Below are 19,482 nucleotides of genomic sequence, written 5' to 3'. Positions count from 1 at the left end.
TGCGATTGCGATGTCCTCGCATGTTTGTTTCTTACTATCTCTATCTAAAAGTTGTACTAGATGACATAGGATTTTAAAATTGCAATTGATTAAGTAATAGAGAGCGGGGAAAATGCGGTAAGTGAAATATGAGGTTTACATTATTAATAGTGTTTAAGACGTTCTGATTTTGAAATTGGACTAATTTTTAGTGGACAATCCAAAACGAAGTAGTTGTATGTATATAACTCCTTCCGTCTGCATTAATCGTCATTAGTTTCCTTTTTAGTCTATTCGCCAATACTTGTCACCCTTATATTTTTACTAATTTTGGCAATGAACCTCACACTGTACTTACTTACATTTTGCTATAGAACTAATATGCTAAAGGTGGACCCGTATTCCACTAATTTTTATATCCACTTTCCTCTATATTTTTTAAAACTCGAGTTGAGTCAACTAATGACAATTAATGGTGGATGGAGGAAGTATTACAACTAGGACGACAATCGATGTAGTTTTTGTCGACGAAAAGATATATGAGTATTCAATGGTCGTGATCTTACAAGATTCCGATTACCGAGTGGTAATAGACACAAGGAGAAATATTAACAGGGTAAAACCGTCAAAAACATTGATTGTGTGATGACAATTATTTTTGATTGTTTCGATTTTTAAGAATCCAGATCATGAATGTTTGGAATCCATGCAGAAAGACATTGCTTTTGCCTATTCAATTTGAAGGATGATATAAAATCAGCCTATTTTCGGCATCATATCCATAATTAGCGCATTCATCATCGTTAGCCATTCCAGCTCCGATATGAGTTGTATTAACCGCATAACATTAGCAATACTCGTGTAATTGGGTTGATATGCTCATTAAATTCACACAAACAAGATATTGGAGTAATATAGATATATTATACATTCGTCATCATGTGAATGAGAATATATCGAGGCGGATAGGTTTTAGATGTAGTATTATAATTGATTGATTAGAATGTGATTAGATTATTATGTATGTGCAAACGACACAAGCTCAAGTTATGGAAAAGTGGAACATATGTCAAATTATTGTTGAGTGGTAATTGGAATTATTTCAAAATTCAGAAAATTTATAGTACAATCAAATGTTGACGAATTGACCTTCAAACAGCTCCTCTTTCTATTAATAAATTTATTTCTTTACTTTTACTTGTACTACTTGGAGATGGGCACAAAACATAATCAAGTAAATATTCCAAACGATGATATAAAATCAATCTTTCATCCGAATATTTACAACATTTTAACTAGGGATATATATACACATTTGGAAAATCAAAATGGCAATTCACATAGACTCAAATAAACATAATTCTAGTACTTCATACTACATTATTGCATGAAATTGAATAAATTCTTAAAGTTAACAAATTATACCTAGACTAGACCCCATGGAAAAAAAATAATTGAGAGATGGGGCAGATCTATGATGCATGTGGAGTGTTTTTTTGGATGATAAAAATCCAGCCTTGCAAAAACCTGTTTGGTTATGGTGGCAAAGATGTGACTTAAGCTTAAACAAAAAAGTTGCTTCTCTTTTCACTATCACTCTATTGTATTTTTCCTATTTTTTCACATCTTTTTGCAGAGAATCTATTCTACACCTATATTTTCTAGCACTTCATGCATTGTAACAGGTCATCTTTTATTTGTTTCAATGTTTTACACCAATGTTAAAAATGTCACATAGATATCACTATTGCTTTTTTTATAAAATTATGTTGATTTTTATTTTATTTTTTTGGTAATAATTTAAAATTTGAGCATGTGATGTAGCTAGCAATAAGCATATGCTAGGAAATCCAGTATTGAGGACCACTACTCATGTGTTTTGGCAAAAGTCATCAATCAATGCTATATTATTATTCATGATAGAATATCAATCTTATTAAGTGATTATGCAAACTTCCAATTTATAATCTTTTTACATGTTAGGCCCAAGTAAAATTAGGCCTGGTGAGGCCCAATAATATTAGGCACAGATTTGCTAGGTTATTGGGCTTTAATAAATTTGTAATGGAAGCAAACATTTAGCTTTCTCAATTTGGAAAAATGGATTTTTTTTTTCAATTTTCTACTTCTGTTATAATCTTTTTATTTAATTTTTTATACCCCTATTTGCATTTAAATAACTGATTAAATCTAAACTATTATTAGTGTCAGAAGATACCCCTAATTATTTTCATCAAGTTGTATACATAACTAAGCATGGCGCCTAAGTTAATTAACAATTTAAATTTAATTTGTATTTGTCCTATCCTTAACAATATTTAAAAACTTTAAACTAATAGTATAATTTATTAAAGCAGGTCACATGATGTACTTAAACATTTTGTAACTAATAAAGAACATGAAACTTGATAGCACGCCAACATAATATTATAATGTGAAGTCGCAGGTTGCATGTTTTCTTTCCCTTTTTTAATTTCACTTGTCATAATATTAAATTGACATCCATGAATTTGTCAGTATATATTTTACAAGCTTGTTGCTTTCTATATTTTGTAATTTGTTTTGTTTTAAAAATAATTATTTCATTCACACTAACATAATATTAATTTCTCAAAACAAAAAAAAAGTCACATGGATGATGGAACTATAGTGTAGAAATTATAAGTACAAAGCTATAATAACTTGATGATGAACCATAAATCAAACTCAAACTAGTACATTTTGCAAACAATCTAAGCAGTTTAAATTTCTTCGTCGTTCGTTTCTGAATTTTTTTTATTCAAATGCTGCCATTGCAGGTTTGGGAGGGTTTTTGAGGAAAACGTCGAGCATCTCATCGACAGTGGTGAATTTGAGGTCGGGATAAAGCAAGGAAGCCTCAACATCATCACCCCCGATCTCAAAATCCGCGGTCGCACCTTTCACGAACACACTGTGAAGGATGGAAACCGGTATATTTTGCGGATCTGGCAGAGCTGCAATAAAAAAAATCATCATTTTTCTAATTATCCATACAACAAATTAAACTCATATTGCAAAGAAATAATTATTTGCAATGGAAAGTTTTGAAAAGCGTTTTTAAGTTGAGGATACAATTGTCCACTAGCAACACTTTAATTATTTTGTTTCTCTGTGACGCTTTCATTCACATCCTTAATTTTAGTTTGGATATATATCGGTTAATTAAAAACACAAATTAGCGTAGTTGATTAAATAAAAAATGTTGGTTGGCCTTTTTTTAATGTTACACTTACTTTGTGAAAGTGTCACAATTTCTTCTTCTGAGATGTGAGTTTTCTTGAAGATTTTGCCGGTTTTCTTCTCCCACATAGAAATCAACTCAAGTTGTGACACAGCGTTTTTCGACGGCCGGAATATGACGATGCGGTTGTGCGTTCTCGGATCAGTAGCGGCTTTGATCGTGTACATGCCAATGTCTTGTTCATAATTCAGCACGGCTGATGCAAACACGCAATATTAATAAAAAAATGAAAAAAAAAAGTGAGGTAGAAATGAAATTCCATACTAGAAAAATATCTATCACTACATTTAATTATATACACTAGCCTATTGCTACATTTAGGTCAAACACTAATACTGCATATCATATAAATGACATAATAAGACACTTCTATAAAAACTTAAGTGTCATAATAACATGTTTGTGCTCTCATTTTATACGTGTCGTAAAATGATGATTTACTAGTAGCGATTGTTACACACCTTTAGCTTCGCCGCTGCCATAAACAGTGATTTCTTGTTTGTTTGGATCGGAAGGATTGAGCAAGTGGTTGATGAAGTAACATCCACAGCAGTTTGCGGAGATGAAAGTGTAGGGTATTTTGGCTTCTTCTATAGCTCTTCTGATTCTCCTCTTCTTGTTGAGGAACGCCTCGAATGGTGGCAATGCGCTCACCCGATCCTCCTCCACTCCGAAATCCGATGGCAAAAACCTCTAGATGTGTTTTGTCCAATAGTGTATTATTAGATGAGCTAATTTGGTATATACAAAACGTGTTATAGAATGACTGAACTGGAAAAAAAAAAAGCACAGAAACCCTAAACAATTCTTAATAAAAAAAAAAACTTTATATACCTTTATATTACCGGCAATCTTGATGGCCTCCAAGATCTTGAGCTGGTCAAGAACTTGTGGATATGCCAATGCCGATATCACAACGTCAACTTCCCTCAACGACTCGACGAGCTTGTCTTGCTCCTCCACTCTTCCCTGCAAAAAACAAGACAAAGACACTTCATATATATCTCACCAATGCCTTCTAAATCGAGATTACATATTTAATTTGAGATAAAACATATACTTTGACTATGATTGCTCCCATGGATTGGAACTCTTTGATGAGGTCTTTCTTGTCGGAATCCGGCCTTGTAAAAACATAAGTAGGATGTCCTAATTTGATGCTTGCCTTCACCAAGTGGCTCCCTATGTAACCTGTTCCTCCAAATATGAGGATTTTGCTCTCATTTTGCTCCATTGTAATCCCCATTTTTTTTTTCTTGAGTTCTTCCTTTTCTAATTTTCTCTTGTTTTTGCTATTCAAAGTGTGTTAATAGGTAGGCTTATATAGAGTGAGGTGAAGCTAAAGCATATTTGTGGAGTTGTATATGTTGGACTGGATTCAAAACTGACGAACTAATTAATAATTCTGAAATTAAAACAAAGTACAAGAGTATGAAACATAGGACATGACACATGACTAGAATATTGTTCAAATTTGAGTAGCACACCACCAACCACTGCAATGGCATCTCTCCCTTAATATTTTCCACTTGTCATTTGTTTGAATTCGAAATTAGGAATTGTCATTTTATTTTAATGACCAGTGGGATATCCCTTTAATATATTGCTTTCTAATTTTCATAGATATTTTTAGTAGTTCATGAGATGCTAGAATATACTCTCTTTCGTCTCCCTAAAAATATGAATCATTGGATCGCGGTGAGTTTTAATGCACAATTTATAAGAGAAAAATAGAAAGAAAAGTAATTGAAATATTGTTAATACATAATGGGGCTCATCTCATTCGAGAGACAAACGTTACCAAAAATTAAAGGAGTTTTATAGGTCCGACCAAAATAAAAAATGTCCATATTTTTATGGGACAGAGAGAAAACTAAAATTGGCGTGCAGAAATTGAAGAAACATTAACTAATTTTATTGTTACTAGTTAGCATTTATTATACTCGAATGAGTTCACAATTATATTTCAATTCTACTAATAAAAATATTACTAATAGAAAATCCAAACTTAATCTACAACTTCCACACATAAATAATGTTGATTTCCAACAACAAATAAGCATTCATTCTTAGTATAAAATAAAAGCACCATGAACGATGTGTATTGGTAAATGTTGGCAGTCGTATTAATTCAAATAAAACTGCAAATCAAGCCAAAAATCAAAATTGGCTTTGCGAGACTCATTGAAATGCAGCCAAAGCAGGCTTGGGCCCATCATTTTTGAGAAAAATGTTAAGAAGCTCGTCGACGGTAGTGAATTTCACGTCCGGATAGAGCGACGAAGCCTCCACGTCCTTCTCCGCAAAATCATAGCCTGTCGTAACACCTTTTATAAACACACTGTGCAGGATAGCCACCGGTATATTGTCCGGGGCCGGTAGCCCTGCAATAAATGTAAAAACGAAATAATGGCTCATTTTGTCATTTTTAGAAAGTCTATAATTTAAATATCCATTTATTTTTTATTTTTGAACTCAACGTCATACTCAATATTTATTATAAAATTAATATATAAAAATGAGACTTATATTTTCATTATTTTTTTTCACTCACGCTTCTTTCATAAAGTAAAGTACTAATAGCCTTACTTTCTGAAAGGGCCACAATTTCTTCTTCCGATGCATGAATCTTTTTTAAATTCCTTCCAGATTTCTTCTCCCACAGTGAAATCAACTCGAGTTGTGTTAGTACGTTTGTCGAAGGTCTGTATATCACGGTGCGGTTGCACGTTCTAGGATCATTCGCAACTTTGATCGTGTAGAGCCCGATGTCGTCTTCGTAGTTCATCACAACTAATTAAGCACACAATCTCAAGAAAAATTATGTTGGCATCCCATTTAATTTCACTATAAATTAACTAATTAAAAGGTAGAAGTTGTTACATTTAGCTTGGCCGTCGCCATAAATAGTGATTTCTTCTTTATTCGGATCGGAAGGATGGAGCAAATAGTTGATGAAGTAACCTCCATAGCAATTTGCAGAGACAAAGGTGTATGGAATTTGTGCTTCTTCAATTGCTCTTCTGATTCTTCTCTTCTTGTCCAGGAACGCCTCGAATGGCGGCAATACCCTAATTTTGTCTTCCTCCACCCCGAAATCGGATGGCAAAAATCTCTATATTGTGAAGTCAGTAGCGAATGCAGAATTTTTTATTTGAGAATGTGAGTCGTATAACAATTAATTATGTCATGCAAAATAACAATAATTAAAATAATAATAATTTATTTTGTTCCTATTGTAACAATAATTTAGTGATATTCTTCACTTGTAGAAACATTATTCATGTTCCATCCCTAATTTCAATACGTGGGCACCATTGACCCTCTCTTTTTATCACTAATTTAATTCTATTAATTTTTAATCAAAAAAAAAAAATCACTATGCCCTAATTATAGATTATTAAGTTAGAATTTAGAATTGATAATAAACATTAATTGAGAATAGATAAATCATATTGGCGATTAATTCATTACTAATAAACCATAATTAAAGCCTTGAATATGAATCTAATTTAATTGGGATTTATATTAGTACAGCTTTATTAAAATTTACTAAATTCTAATAAAAATGGCGGCTAATCCTTAATTATGGAGTAGTATTTTTTTAGGCCTTAATTACATAATTAAAAGTTCAATTGCGGGCGTTTGCATCAAAGTCTTTGTGCGATTTATTATTATTCTCCTCTTTAATAGGATCATACAAACTTCCAAAAAATTATTTAAAGCAGCAGTATACTAAGACAAATAGCGTCCCTATCAGTACTGAGTCTATGTCGACACAATTTATTGAACGTTTTTCACAAAATCCCACTCATTAAAAAACAAAGTGGACAATATTTTGTGGACGAACCTAAATGACAAAAATAGACGAACATTTGGTTTGGTGGACGGAGGAAAAGAAGGGAGGGAGTAACTTATTTTGAAATAAGCACACGATAAATTAAATCCTAAACTATCAACGTTTTAACAAAAAATCATGAATAATTCATAATTTAACACACACATACGGAGTAATACTAATACCTTAATGTTTCCGGAAATCTTGATAGCCTCCAAAATCTTGAACTGGTCAAGAACTTGAGGGTATGCAACCGCAGATATCACAACATCAACCTCCTTCATCACTGAAACAAGCTTCTCATGCTCATCAAGCATTCCCTGCAAACACATTAATTAATTCCAATTATATGAGAAAGAGAAATAGAAAGAGAGAGAGAAATACCTTGACTATGATGGCTCCCAAGGATTGGAAGTGGTTGAGGAGGTGAGTTTTGGAGGAGTTAGGCCTTGAGAAAACATAAGTTGGGTGCCCTAGTTTGAGGCTTGCTTTCACCATGTAACTTCCTATGTAACCACTCCCTCCAAATATCAGGATCTTGTTTTTCCTAGTATCAATTTTCTCCATTTGATTGCTATGGTTTTTCCCACAATCCTCACCAATGTTATGTGTGTATTTATAACCACACCACACTAGTGTGAACAAAATCTTATCCTTGTGTGGCGTACGAATACATATTTTCTAATTTTCTTTTCCCCTCAATAATTTCAATATTGAGTGTACTTTATGACATGTGTGCTATTTGGTCACAACTTACTTTGCATGTGCTATTTTGTCTATGCATTTTACTTGTGTAGGAATATAGGATAGGCAACCCAACTTTGTAAAGCAAGATTTTTTTTTTCTTGTACTAATAAACTACTCCCTCCGTCCCGCTTTAACAGTTCTATTGACTTTTCTGCACTCGTTTTGTAAAAATGATAATAAATAGTTAAAGTGGAGAAATAATAAAGTAAAAAAGATAATAATGTAGATAATATTCTTCTCTATATTATTCTCTTTTTTACTTTATCATTTCTCCACTTTAACTATTTATTATCATTTTTACAAAACGAGTGCAGAAAAGTCAATGAGACTGCTAAAGCGGGACAGATGGAGTAGTACAGTTGATCAATTATGTATAACGTACATTACTCTGGATCAAAAGCTCGATTTAGTCTTTGGATATATTCTAGCAAAACTTGTGATTTTTTTTGTTATTGAATTTGTAAATAGAGAAATGGTGACGATATACTAATTCTATTGGTGGTCCCTATAATATATAGTCCCATCCCAACTCTATTTACTCAAGCATGCAATAGGGTTGGCAAATTAATTTGTAGGAGTACTACTATTTACTTACAAGAGCCCCAATTTTCTTGTAATAATATTATTTCATTGGTAGAATAGTATTCCCTCCTACTAATTCAAAATGATTATCTTTCTCTTTTATAATTTGTTCCAACCACGATGTCATCTTTCCTTATTTCTTGAATAAAATTGGTCTCGTGCTTCTCATTAAACATTGAACTATCATTTTCCGTCTACTTTATCGTACTCAAACCATCTCCAATAATACACTAAAACATGAAAAAACCTAAATTGCAATCTTATTTTTGGTAAAATATGTTTACTCCAAAACAAACCTAAAACACTTTTTTCATATTTTGTGAGTAACAAGGGAGTATAATATAGAGAATATTCTTTTTAAGTTTGAATTTAGTACAAATGATTTGAGTAAAATCACTAATTGATGTAACATTTACACTAAAATAGGTTTGATTTTAGTGTAGATAGTTGGAGATGCTCTCAATAACTCAATCACATTCAACAAAGTGGTAATCTTGAATCTGAAATGGGATAGAGGGAGTATATTTTTAAAATAAAAACGTGAATTTGTTCAATATTTCACACAGATACTATATAGATACTGTATAACTACATCTAATGTCCTAAAACAAAGGAAAATATGTTTGTAAAACAGAGGATGACTAAGATTGAAGAATAGATGAGGTGGGGCAAAGAAAATCACCTTGAAATTCATATCAACTACTCCCTCGTCCCACTTTAGCAGTCCCATTGAATTTTCTACCCTCTTTTTGTAAAAATGATAAAAAAATAGTTAAAGAGGAGAAATGGTAAATTAAGGGAGAGAATAATATAGAGAAGAGTCTTATCTACATTATTGTCTCTCTTACTTTATCATTTCTCCACTCTAACTATTTTTTATCATTTTTACAAAAAGATGGCAGAAAAGTCAATGGGACTGCTAAAGCGGGACGGAGGGAGTACTATTTACTAAATTGTTGTTGCTGAAACATGGTTTTGGTGCAACAAAACACAAGTTGAGACTCAAAATCATCTGCAATTAAGGGAAGGGAGGGAAGGAGAGAGAGATAAAACATCTATGTATTCCTAGGAAGTAGGAACTCTCGAACCGAGCTGGGTCGAATCTAGCCATTTTACAACCTCGAAGCTCTTTGAGTTGCAATGATACACCGACGACTTCAAACCAACCCTGTTCAGCAATTCCATTTTCTTCTACAACTAGATCATCACCACTTATACATTTTAGAGTATTTACATTGCTTCTTGCAAATATTAACTGAACCTCAAGCGCTTTTACGTTGCAGATATTAACCTAACAACTAGTCGAAAAACTGATTTCTATAGGAAACAAACTTATATGCTGTTGATACTCTACCAACATCCACAAATCAGCCAAACTTACCATGATCAGCAATGATTCTGCTTGAAATGCTTTCCTAACTAAATAACTCACACATATTCAACTAAGCTACCAATTCGTCAACATCATCTCAATGTAATTCCAACTTTATGTCCTAACAAGCTTATACTATTTCACTAATTAATGAAGATTAGGATAAAAGCTCATAGTTAACTCCCTATATCAACTCAGACACAAATTGATAACAGAGGTTAATCCGGACAGGCTGTGGCAAGCAAGAACAGAGCTTCTAAGAATCCAAAACCGAACTTCAAAAGGCCGCGAGCAATTTTATGAGAATCTGCAAACATCAAAAGGTTTCTGATCTATACGGAGTTGAAACACGAATTATTAGCTATATTCCATCCTATTTTCCCCTGCAAATTACTGCTGCTCAATTCTCATCATCCTAAATTGTCACAACGTCCTAAGCTATGAAATTCATCGATTTAGCAGTGAGATCAATATCGAGGAGATTAAACGGGAAAATCGCACGCATAAATTCATCAATTCAGCTGTGAGATCATGCTAAACTTCGAATTTCACAAAATATGTAAAACAATAACCTAATTAACATTGTAATCGCCTTCAAGTCTCCAATTAGATGCAATAACCAATCAGATCTTCAAAAATAGAAACCAAAATTTTCAATTTCAATTCCAATTTTCCGTAGATTTTACAACATTCAACATAATCACAATTAGGCAAACGAATTAACCGCTTACAGAGTAATCAACCGATCGATCAATCACCGACTCGTCGAAGCCTCATCGCGATTGCCGTCGCCCTCAACATCCCGTCCACAATCATGATCGCACTCGTCGTCGGAACCGTCCTCGTCAAAAGGCTTCTCCTTGTGAAAGATGCAGCATTTTTTGGAGCTCTTTTTATTCATAAACTCGTTGTCTACCGTGCCTTCCTTCCAGGACACCTTCTTCTTCGGCAGCTTCAATTTCAGCACTAGCGAATCCCTAATCTGCGGCTGCTGGTTGGAGGAGGAGGACGACGACGTCTCGATTGACACGGTGGTGGTGGTGGTGCCCGTAGCCGGCGCCGTAGAAGGGGCGATATTCAATTGCCTGCTGTTGGTCGGCCTCGCCATTGCTGTGATTGAAGCTAGGGTTTGATTGATTTCAATTTGGGGGAAAAGTTGCGTCGTTTATAGGCCTAATTTTGTGCGTTTTGGTGGGACAGTTACCGGTGGATTTGTTTATGGTGTTGGTTTATTGATTAGGTTCCCAATACTATTATTTTACTTCTAAATTTCAATAATATTTTTTGCATCATTCCATAATATAGTTTGATTGTTACTTATTTAATGAATGCTACTAGTTATTAAATTTCATTTTAAAGAAAGTTATTTTGAACTTCATTGTGTCAAATAGAATGTAATGGTAGAATTTGGAATCATAATTATATATCATACTCATAAGTAACAATAAATTGTTAGCCAAACACATTTAGAGTTCCTTGCATCAATATATTTTGTTATATTAGAATGTCCACAATAATAAAATAGTCTCATCTCAGCATAAACATAAAAAAAAACTTGTCCGTTTGGTCATTACAACCATGCCTCAGCCACATAAAACTTGTCCAGCCACGTTGATACCCATCGTCGGAATCCATTTTCGGAGAGTGGATTTGAGAAATTTTTTAGATTTGAGATTTGAGTGGAATGAAAAAAATGAATTGGGAATAGGTATTTTATAGATAAAAATTAAAGAATAAAATTTTTTGATTTTGACCGTCGCGCGACTGCCGGCCTCCCACTCGGCGAAGTTGTGTCCTCGGCTATCGAACAACCGTTGCGGCTTGCAATAGACCGCGCAACACGACGTCCGCCACGGCGGTCCTATTGTAGACACTCGTCATTCTATAAATTTTTAGTTCATTAGATCCTTGTATCATTGGGTCCTTATATTTTATTTTTAATTTTGTTGGATTTTAATTTAACAAATTTCAAGTTTAATTACCTTTTCTTATGTTAATTATTCTTTTTTTTCTAATTTTATAATTAATTAGTTGCAATGTTGATTAAAAAATTAAAAATATAAGTTGATAACATACAATATCAATAAATATTCCATTTTTCAATTATTTTTAAACAATATTCCAACTGAATTAATTTAAAAATAAACCAGAAAGAAAATAAATTTAAATAAATCAAAAGTTAATTACTACTCCTAAGGACTCCTAATTCAACTCCTTACTAGTTTATAACAATCAACATTGGCCCAAACTAGTTTAAAACAATCAATTTCATACAAAAACAAAATTATAGCACAATCTTGATTAATTAACCAAACCCTAGCCTTCCCTGCACTATTAAATAATACTACATCCTATGCCACGTGGACGTCTCTCCGCCATTCTTAGCTATATCTCAATTAAATCAAACCATCCAAATAAATAAAATTAATAACAGCAATAATTATAATTTCTTCGTTTCTACATTGATTATCATTTCTGGTCACCATTTTACACATAACCGGAAAATCAAGGGACTGTTTGGGAGAACAGAAGAAGATGGCGTCTTCCTGCAGCTGCAACTCCGTGAATTTCAAAGCAGCATCTTTCCATCCAAACAAGCCCTTAGCTCCTACACCCAGTCATCTCCTCCCCACTTCCAAACCTTCGCAGCTCGCCTCTCTCTCCCTTCGTTTAAATCAAAATCAGTCGCAAACCCATTTCAGGAAATCGAAAGCTGTTCCTGGTTTGCAGGTAAAGATTCTTTTTTTTTGGGTGATGACTTTTTTTGGGGGTGAATATGTTTTGATTTTGTGGCTGAAAAATGAAAATAGGTTGTTGCTTCTGGTCAAAAGGGGGAGCCTTTGAGGGTTATGATATCAGGAGCTCCTGCTTCTGGGAAAGGAACTCAATGTGAGCTTATTACTAAAAAGGTATTTCTTTTTTTTGTTTTGCAAATTTATTTTTTTATTTATTGGAGCTTTGTAATATTGAGTATAAATGTGTTGTGAAAAGTTTAAATATGAAAATTAATGTGACAAATGAGAATGGAAAATGATTTTCTGCCTTTCATGGTGATTACATCTCCTTGGTGGATGAATGGCTGAGTTGGAATCTCATGAGGAGTGAAAATTTCTGTTTAATGCAACTAATTTCACATTATACATTCACTCCAGTGTTGGCTGGTGGATGATCAGTTGATGTATCAGTTTACCTAAATGAAACAAAGTGAGAGTTGTTTTCAGATATCATAAGCAAACCAATGAACCATTATATGAATTTTACGAACATATTGGACTATCTTGGAAGTTGGGATTAGGGGAAGATAAAGAATGGGTCGAAATTTCTAGGGATAGGAGAAGCCAGGCACGCGAGTCGGTTTCTGAATGATACGATATAGGGAAAAGGGAATTCTCATGAAGATCCCAATGAATAGACAGAATTGTAGATGTAATGCTGCTCACTTTGTAGTTTGATTGCTCATGATTATCGTGCACTGCCATTGCAGTTATGTGTTAGGTGTCGCGTGTGCCGTTTCTTATATTCCCCTCTACATGAACGTTATAAGAAAAGGTAGGATATCGGACAGTTGATGGTAAACATGGAAGTAGTTCCGTTGTTGTGATTGTCGTTTTCTCGAATCCATTTCTATGTGTGCTGCCATTGTATCTAAAACTCTTTCCTTCTTGAGTTTAAATGGTGAAATATGGAGTATCAATTAATCAACATTCTTTGCCACAAAAGATAAGCATGTTCGTTTTTTATGTTTTGCTTTCATCAAAAAATGTGTTTTACTAAGTTGTTTTGTTACTCTGCAGTATAACTTGGTGCACATTGCGGCAGGAGATCTTCTTCGGGCTGAAGTTGCTGCAGGGACTGAAAACGGGAAGCGTGCTAAGGAATTCATGGAAATGGGGAAGCTTGTTCCCAACGAAATAGTTGTCATGGTAGCCTTTGTTTATATGTTGTTCATTTTCCCACTTATAAAAATTCCTAGATTTATTGGATACAACTTCCACAAACAAACTCATCTCGGTTGCTGGTCGCAGATGGTTAAAGAGCGTTTGTCACAGCAAGATTCTCAGGAGAACGGGTGGCTCCTCGACGGATATCCAAGAAGCGAATCCCAAGCTACCGCCCTCAAGAGTTTCGGTTTCGTTCCAGATATCTTCATTCTTCTCGAAGTGAGGTTCTACTGTTGGTCTTGTGCTCTTTTTTGTTGAAATTCTTTATTCGTTCGAGTAGTTGGGTATTATTTGGATTCAATGTTAAACGTGTTACTTAATTTAATTTTGAAACAAATGCAGGTCCCTGAAGAGATCCTCGTTGAGAGAGTTGTTGGCCGCAGACTAGATCCCGTCACCGGGAAAATATACCATCTTACATATTCTCCCCCAGAAACGCAAGAAATCGCTGCAAGACTCACGCAACGTTTTGACGACACTGAAGAAAAGGTCTGCACTTTTTTTCTTTGATCAGATAAACATAAATTTTAAAGGCTCCATCATGGTGGTCTCAAACACGAGACCATTTTATCAACTGCTTCATGTTGTTTGTCTTCTTTATCTTCGTCTTTCAGGTTAAACTGCGTTTGCTCACTCACAACAGCAACGTGGAGTCCGTGCTTTCATTATACGAAGACCAGATAGTCAAAGTATGATACAATAATCTCTTAAATTTCTCTCTTCCTCTTCGTATAGATCAACTATAATCATTCCTTGTTGAGATTCTCTTACTTGAGTGAACCATAGCTAGTCGAGAACCTAACTTTTCGCACCTTAACTGCAGGTGGACGGAACTCTCCCCAAAGAGGAGGTATTCTCACAAATTGACAGCGTACTGACAGAGCTTCTCACGAAAAAGGGAGCTGCGTTGGGCTCACTGGCTGCATAAAACTGGCTCAGCTCTAGAAATGGAGCAAGGTTCGTGCGAAAGGGAGGTACATAAATATAGAGAAAAGATATCAAATTCATAAAAATTGCCTTACCGAAGAAAATACCATGTTTCACTGCTTTGGGATGATCGGGAAGAATAAAGAACATCATCTCTTCGTATACCAATTTGCAAGTTTTTTTCTTCAATTCATCCGTGTTTGTACATAGATGAAGCGATTCGAATTAGCCGTTGCTGCGTTTTCGTTAGTGCTCGTGCTTTTCATTGTTGACGTCTTCAAGACTGTTTATCGATGTTTATGCAAGTCGATTATATGCTCTTGATGTTGCAATGACTTGTTCAATGATATGAATTTTTCTAGTATGTATATGTTCTTGAATTTGCATAGGTCATGCTAGTTTGTCACATTCTATTTTTTCTTCCTTGTGTGAGAAATGGTGTCACACGTTATAGATCTTTATGCCTTGATTTTTACTCCATTTGACTGGAAATTTTTTTCTCTTCTAAGAAAATGAAAATGGTCCAATTCTTGAATATTTGATGTCTTAATAGTATTAAAATAGTTGAAAATTCAAAATCAATCATAGGGTGCTACTTGGTCAAGAATTTCTTTCAAATTTACAGACTTGCGTTTGACTTTCTGCAGAGTAGAGTTAGGAGTGTTAGTTAAACGACGTCATTTTGTAGTATTAGGTAGGGATGTCAATCGGGCTAACCCGTTTGAGTTCGGGCCATACCACTCGGGTCGTCGGGCTATTTGGGTGCGGGTCATTCGGGTTATGGATTTTTCGGGTTATAAATGTTCAACCTAACCCGTCGGGTTTTGGGCTAACCCATCGGGCTATTGGGCCAAAAAGCTTTCGAAAATAATCTCTTGTATCAAAATTTTCTTCTATAAAATGATTTTAAATTTTAGATACTTTTTTCTTTTTAGTTTAGAATCATATAAAAATCTTCAAATTTTCATAGTTTTCTTCAATAATACTTGAAAAGAAGCTTTTCATCTCGATCAACTATAATATAAATTAAAGCTTGTGTTCGTGTCATTGTTCGTGAGTAATTCTTTATGAAAATTAAAAATCATATCTTACATGAATAATTATTAAAATGATAAATATATTAAGATTTTGATGGGTTAGTTCTTAATTTTGTCTTGATTGACTTTGGTGGTGGTAAGACACTAGTAGCAGATGATGGGACGGTGCAATAATGAGTTGAGATGGAACTTGAAGCTGATATTGTGGGATCGAGTGAAAAAGTGTAGAATGAAGATTGAATAAGACTAATGATTGTGTAAAATGAAGATTGAGGATTAAAAAATATAAAAAACCCATAAAGCTTAATATTTTATAATTAAAACTCACAACCCATCGGGCCGATCCGCAACCCGTTCGGGCCAATCCGTTTAACCTGCCAACCCATTCGGGCCAACCCGTTTAGCCCGTTTTGTATTCGGGTAATAAAATTACAGCCCTAACCCGCTCATATTACCGGGTTGTTCGGGTCGGCCCACGGGTTTCGGGTTGAATTGACATTCCTAGTATTAGGTAGAAATGGCAACTAAAATTGTATTGAGACATTGCATCAAAATCTGAATTTGTATCTTTATTGGATTCTACAAATATATGTACCAATTCTTGTATGAATTTGATTCAGACTAAGTTTACACAAGAAAGAATATTTCACCAAAAAATTTACGTTGATGTGATACTAGCTGATCTAGACAACACTTGCGGCGCCAAACATGCCTCCAATGCCCGATCCAAGCTATTTACAACTTCGCTCATCGTCGGCCGATACCGGCCCTCTAGCATGACGCAATCGGCGGCCAAGTACCCGACGTACCTCACCGCCTCAATCTCGAACGGAGATGGAGGCGCCACCCTCGGGTCCAAGACCCGATGGATGTCGTCTTGTATTATGTAAGGGACGACGTAGTCCACGACGTTCCTAGGCATGCCAAACTCGTTCTTGTGGATCGCCTTGCAACCCGAGATCAACTCCAACAACACGACCCCGAAACTATAGACATCGCTCTTGGTTGTCAGGAGCTGAAGCCTGTAGTATTCGGGGTCCATGTAGCCCATCGTCCCTGCGGCCCGTTGCGACAGGTGGGACTCGTCCTCGTCCGGGCCCCACAGCGAGAGGCCGAAGTCGGACACCTTGGCGCCTCCTCTGGAATCCAGCAATATGTTGGACGGCTTGATGTCACGGTGGATGATGATTGGCACGGCGTACTCGTGCAGGTATTCGATCCCTCGAGCCGCGTCGAGAGCCACTTTGATCCGAACGGGCCACGACATGAGCGAGGACTTGTCGAACTTGTGGAGATGATCGGATAGGGTTCCGTTGTCTAGGTACTCGTATACGAGCACGAGCTCGCCCGATTCTTCGCAGTAGCCCAACAATTTCACGAGGTTCTTGTGGTTGAGGCGGGACAAGAACTCGAGCTCATTCACGAACGCAATGTCCCTATCCTCCTGCCCCCGTTTGCTGGCCATTGCGTACGAGGAAGACACCGAGGACTCGGCCCTCTTGACCGCCACGAGGCGTCCGTCCTCCAACGTGGCACGATAGACCGATCCAAAGCTTCCGCTCCCGATCTTGAGCTCCTCCGAGAAATTATCGGTAGCCATGAGTAAAACTCCAAGAGAGAACTCCTCCAAATGGCCTCCATTCCCCGTGCTGATCAAGTGGCTAAGCTTCTTCTCCAAAGCCGGCCGCCTCACTAGTTGAGGCGAGCCGGGTTCGCCCTCCCCCTCGCCCTCTTCCAGACGACCAGAGTCGTGGATCCGACTTCCCCTAATCTTGATATACCGCAAAAACAAGAACACACACAAGGCCACCAATGATGACAAAGTCCCAACACACCCAACCACCATAAAGGCCACCATTCTCCTAGTCCATTTCTTGCCACCACCAGACGGCGGAGGAACCGGTGTGGGCCCCACCGCCCCCGGTAGCTCTAGACCACAAGGCTGACACATCATCAGCCCTTCATCCACACAATAGTCACCATAACCAGGCCAAGAACCACAAACACACTCCTCCTTAACCCTACAAGGCAATGGCACCACACCACCAAACACAAATGAATCACTATCAAGAGCCTCATCACCCCAACACACCAAGCTATTGTTAGACTTCAAAACACCACAAAAAATGTCTCTCCTCCCTTGAATGGCCACAAATTCCTCACCCCTCAAAGACTCAGGCAGACTAAACTCCCCTCTCCCCCAACAAACAACCAAGCCGTCCGCTCTTTTCGCTCTTTTCGCCCCAATCGCGCAGACGCGATCCTCCCCAATCGCAACCGATTTAAATCCCTCCCGAGGCGCCTCTCCCGCCAAATTCCCACCCCAGCATTCCAAGCTCCCATTCGTTCTAACCCCACACGCGCCACGAAAACCGGCCCCGACAACGCGGAATTTCCCGATAGGCCGATCCCCGATGACACTCCGATCACCACCGGAGCACGAGATCTCTTGGGAATTCGACAAACCACATAAAAAATCCTCCCCCGCCGCGATGCTCGAAGCGAAGACTCCGGCACTGCTGCCGGTATCTACGCCGCCTCTCATCGGCCAGCACTCGGCGCCGGCGCCGGCGCCGGCGCCGGCGTGGATGCCGCAAATGCGGGAGCTCGAGGAGGTCAAATCGGTCAGCAAGGGGCCATTGTAGATTCGCTTGCGGTCCATGGGAACGGCGGCGTCGGAGAATCTCCAGCAGAAGATGAGGGATTTGTTGGCGGGGCGGGAGGAGCTCAGGGCGCAGACGAAGCCGTCTCCGGCGGCGATCGCGGTGATGGAAGGCGGCGCGGGGCTGAGGAGGAGCGGAGTTCTCTGAGGGAAGAGGGTGCAATTGAGGGAAAAGATTGAATTTTTATGCGATTTGATCAGGGCGCAGACGAGGGTTTGGCTGTTGGTTTCGGAAATGGCGACGGTGGAGAGGGAATTGGAGAAGGGGAGGAGGGAAATGAGGAGGAGGGCGAGGAGGGAAGCGTTCATGGCCATGGAGAAGGCTTTCTCATGGTTGGAGAGAGAGACGCCAAGATTCTTGAATATTGTAAAGACTGGATTTTTATTGGGTTTTAAGGGGATTGGAGAGGAGGGAAGGAGACAAAGGGAATTACGCGGTTGAGGGAGAGGAGTGAGGACCAAGACCGAGTCTGCAACTGGAGAGACAGAGAGAGGGAGCGCGTAGTCAATGAAAACGAGCTTCGTTTGTTAAAAAGGAAAAGTGGTGATGTTTTTGGGAAAAAAGGAGCGATTTTGGAGATGGCTAAGCACGTTTCTTGGGCCTAGTTTTTTTTTTATTTTGTTTTTTTATATTTATTCTTGGAAAAAAAATAAAAAGGGTTCACACACACTGATGTGAACCTTCACTAGTTGTGAAGCTTTGAAGGGGATGGGTTTTTAATTTTAATAACTAAATTGCGCTTTGTGTGTGAACGAAGTATATATCTAGTGATAAGGACGGGTTTAGTAACTGAGTTGCGCTTTGTGTGGGAACGAAGTATATATCTAGTGATAAGGACGGGTTTAGTGATCGACGAAATGTTGCGTAAAAAAGTGAAAATAATCATAATTGGGAGATTATGGTCGGTTTATCAATTAATAGAATCACGATATATGTGCGACTTTTTGTTAGAAAGTTCTGATGTCGGAATTCCACCTATTTTAAAATTTTATTTTTTACAAATTGAAGATCCTTGATGAGGATGGATTTTAGTATTTGAGTTGTGTAAAGTGTTTCATTGTTGAGAGAATGAGGTTTGGTAATAGATGAAATAATACAATAAGTTGAAAATAAGCATAATTGGAAGATTATGAT

General features: G+C 37.0%; 5 protein-coding genes across 6 annotated transcripts; 1 reads left to right on the top strand and 4 right to left on the bottom strand.

The window, feature by feature from the left end:
• Positions 1-2,613: 2,613 nt before the first annotated feature.
• Positions 2,614-4,563, bottom strand: LOC125224531 (eugenol synthase 1-like). The gene is made up of 5 exons (XM_048127942.2): positions 4,302-4,563; positions 4,076-4,210; positions 3,703-3,934; positions 3,234-3,437; positions 2,614-2,954 (listed from the first exon to the last, which is right to left on the bottom strand). Exons 1-5 carry the CDS (start codon positions 4,485-4,487, stop codon positions 2,755-2,757), a joined length of 957 nt encoding a protein of 318 aa, XP_047983899.1. The 5' UTR covers positions 4,488-4,563; the 3' UTR covers positions 2,614-2,754.
• A 571-nt stretch (positions 4,564-5,134) lies between these two features.
• Positions 5,135-7,715, bottom strand: LOC125224290 (eugenol synthase 1-like). The gene is made up of 5 exons (XM_048127668.2): positions 7,464-7,715; positions 7,265-7,399; positions 6,125-6,356; positions 5,831-6,034; positions 5,135-5,625 (listed from the first exon to the last, which is right to left on the bottom strand). Exons 1-5 carry the CDS (start codon positions 7,644-7,646, stop codon positions 5,423-5,425), a joined length of 957 nt encoding a protein of 318 aa, XP_047983625.1. The 5' UTR covers positions 7,647-7,715; the 3' UTR covers positions 5,135-5,422.
• Positions 7,716-9,707: 1,992 nt separating this feature from the next.
• Positions 9,708-10,967, bottom strand: LOC125219717 (uncharacterized). 2 transcript variants are annotated; one of them, XM_089062248.1, is made up of 2 exons: positions 10,512-10,966; positions 9,708-10,087 (listed from the first exon to the last, which is right to left on the bottom strand). In XM_089062248.1, the coding sequence occupies exon 1, from the start codon at positions 10,886-10,888 to the stop codon at positions 10,535-10,537; it is 354 nt and encodes a 117-aa protein (XP_088918374.1). In that variant the 5' UTR covers positions 10,889-10,966; the 3' UTR covers positions 9,708-10,087; positions 10,512-10,534. The 2 variants fall into 2 exon arrangements, with proteins under 2 accessions (XP_088918374.1, XP_047977720.1); XM_048121763.2 differs by lacking the exon at positions 9,708-10,087 and adding an exon at positions 10,313-10,409 and having other exon boundaries at positions 10,512-10,967.
• Positions 10,968-12,242: 1,275 nt separating this feature from the next.
• Positions 12,243-15,012, top strand: LOC125218268 (adenylate kinase, chloroplastic-like). Its single transcript, XM_048119904.2, has 7 exons — positions 12,243-12,510; positions 12,591-12,689; positions 13,575-13,703; positions 13,806-13,940; positions 14,064-14,210; positions 14,336-14,410; positions 14,545-15,012. The coding sequence occupies exons 1-7, from the start codon at positions 12,316-12,318 to the stop codon at positions 14,647-14,649; spliced, it is 885 nt and encodes a 294-aa protein (XP_047975861.1). The 5' UTR covers positions 12,243-12,315; the 3' UTR covers positions 14,650-15,012.
• Positions 15,013-16,235: 1,223 nt separating this feature from the next.
• On the bottom strand, positions 16,236-18,863 carry CCR4 (CRINKLY4 related 4). Its single transcript, XM_089063258.1, has one exon. The coding sequence runs from the start codon at positions 18,660-18,662 to the stop codon at positions 16,344-16,346; it is 2,319 nt and encodes a 772-aa protein (XP_088919384.1). The 5' UTR covers positions 18,663-18,863; the 3' UTR covers positions 16,236-16,343.
• Positions 18,864-19,482: the final 619 nt, after the last annotated feature.

Source organism: Salvia hispanica, chromosome 1, assembly GCF_029641045.1.
Source record: "Salvia hispanica isolate PSC_SH4W2 chromosome 1, Shi_PSC_v1, whole genome shotgun sequence".
Classification (NCBI taxonomy): Eukaryota; Viridiplantae; Streptophyta; class Magnoliopsida; order Lamiales; family Lamiaceae; genus Salvia; species Salvia hispanica.
Note: the sequence above shows the minus strand (reverse complement) of the source record. Positions and strands in the feature narration are given on the sequence as shown.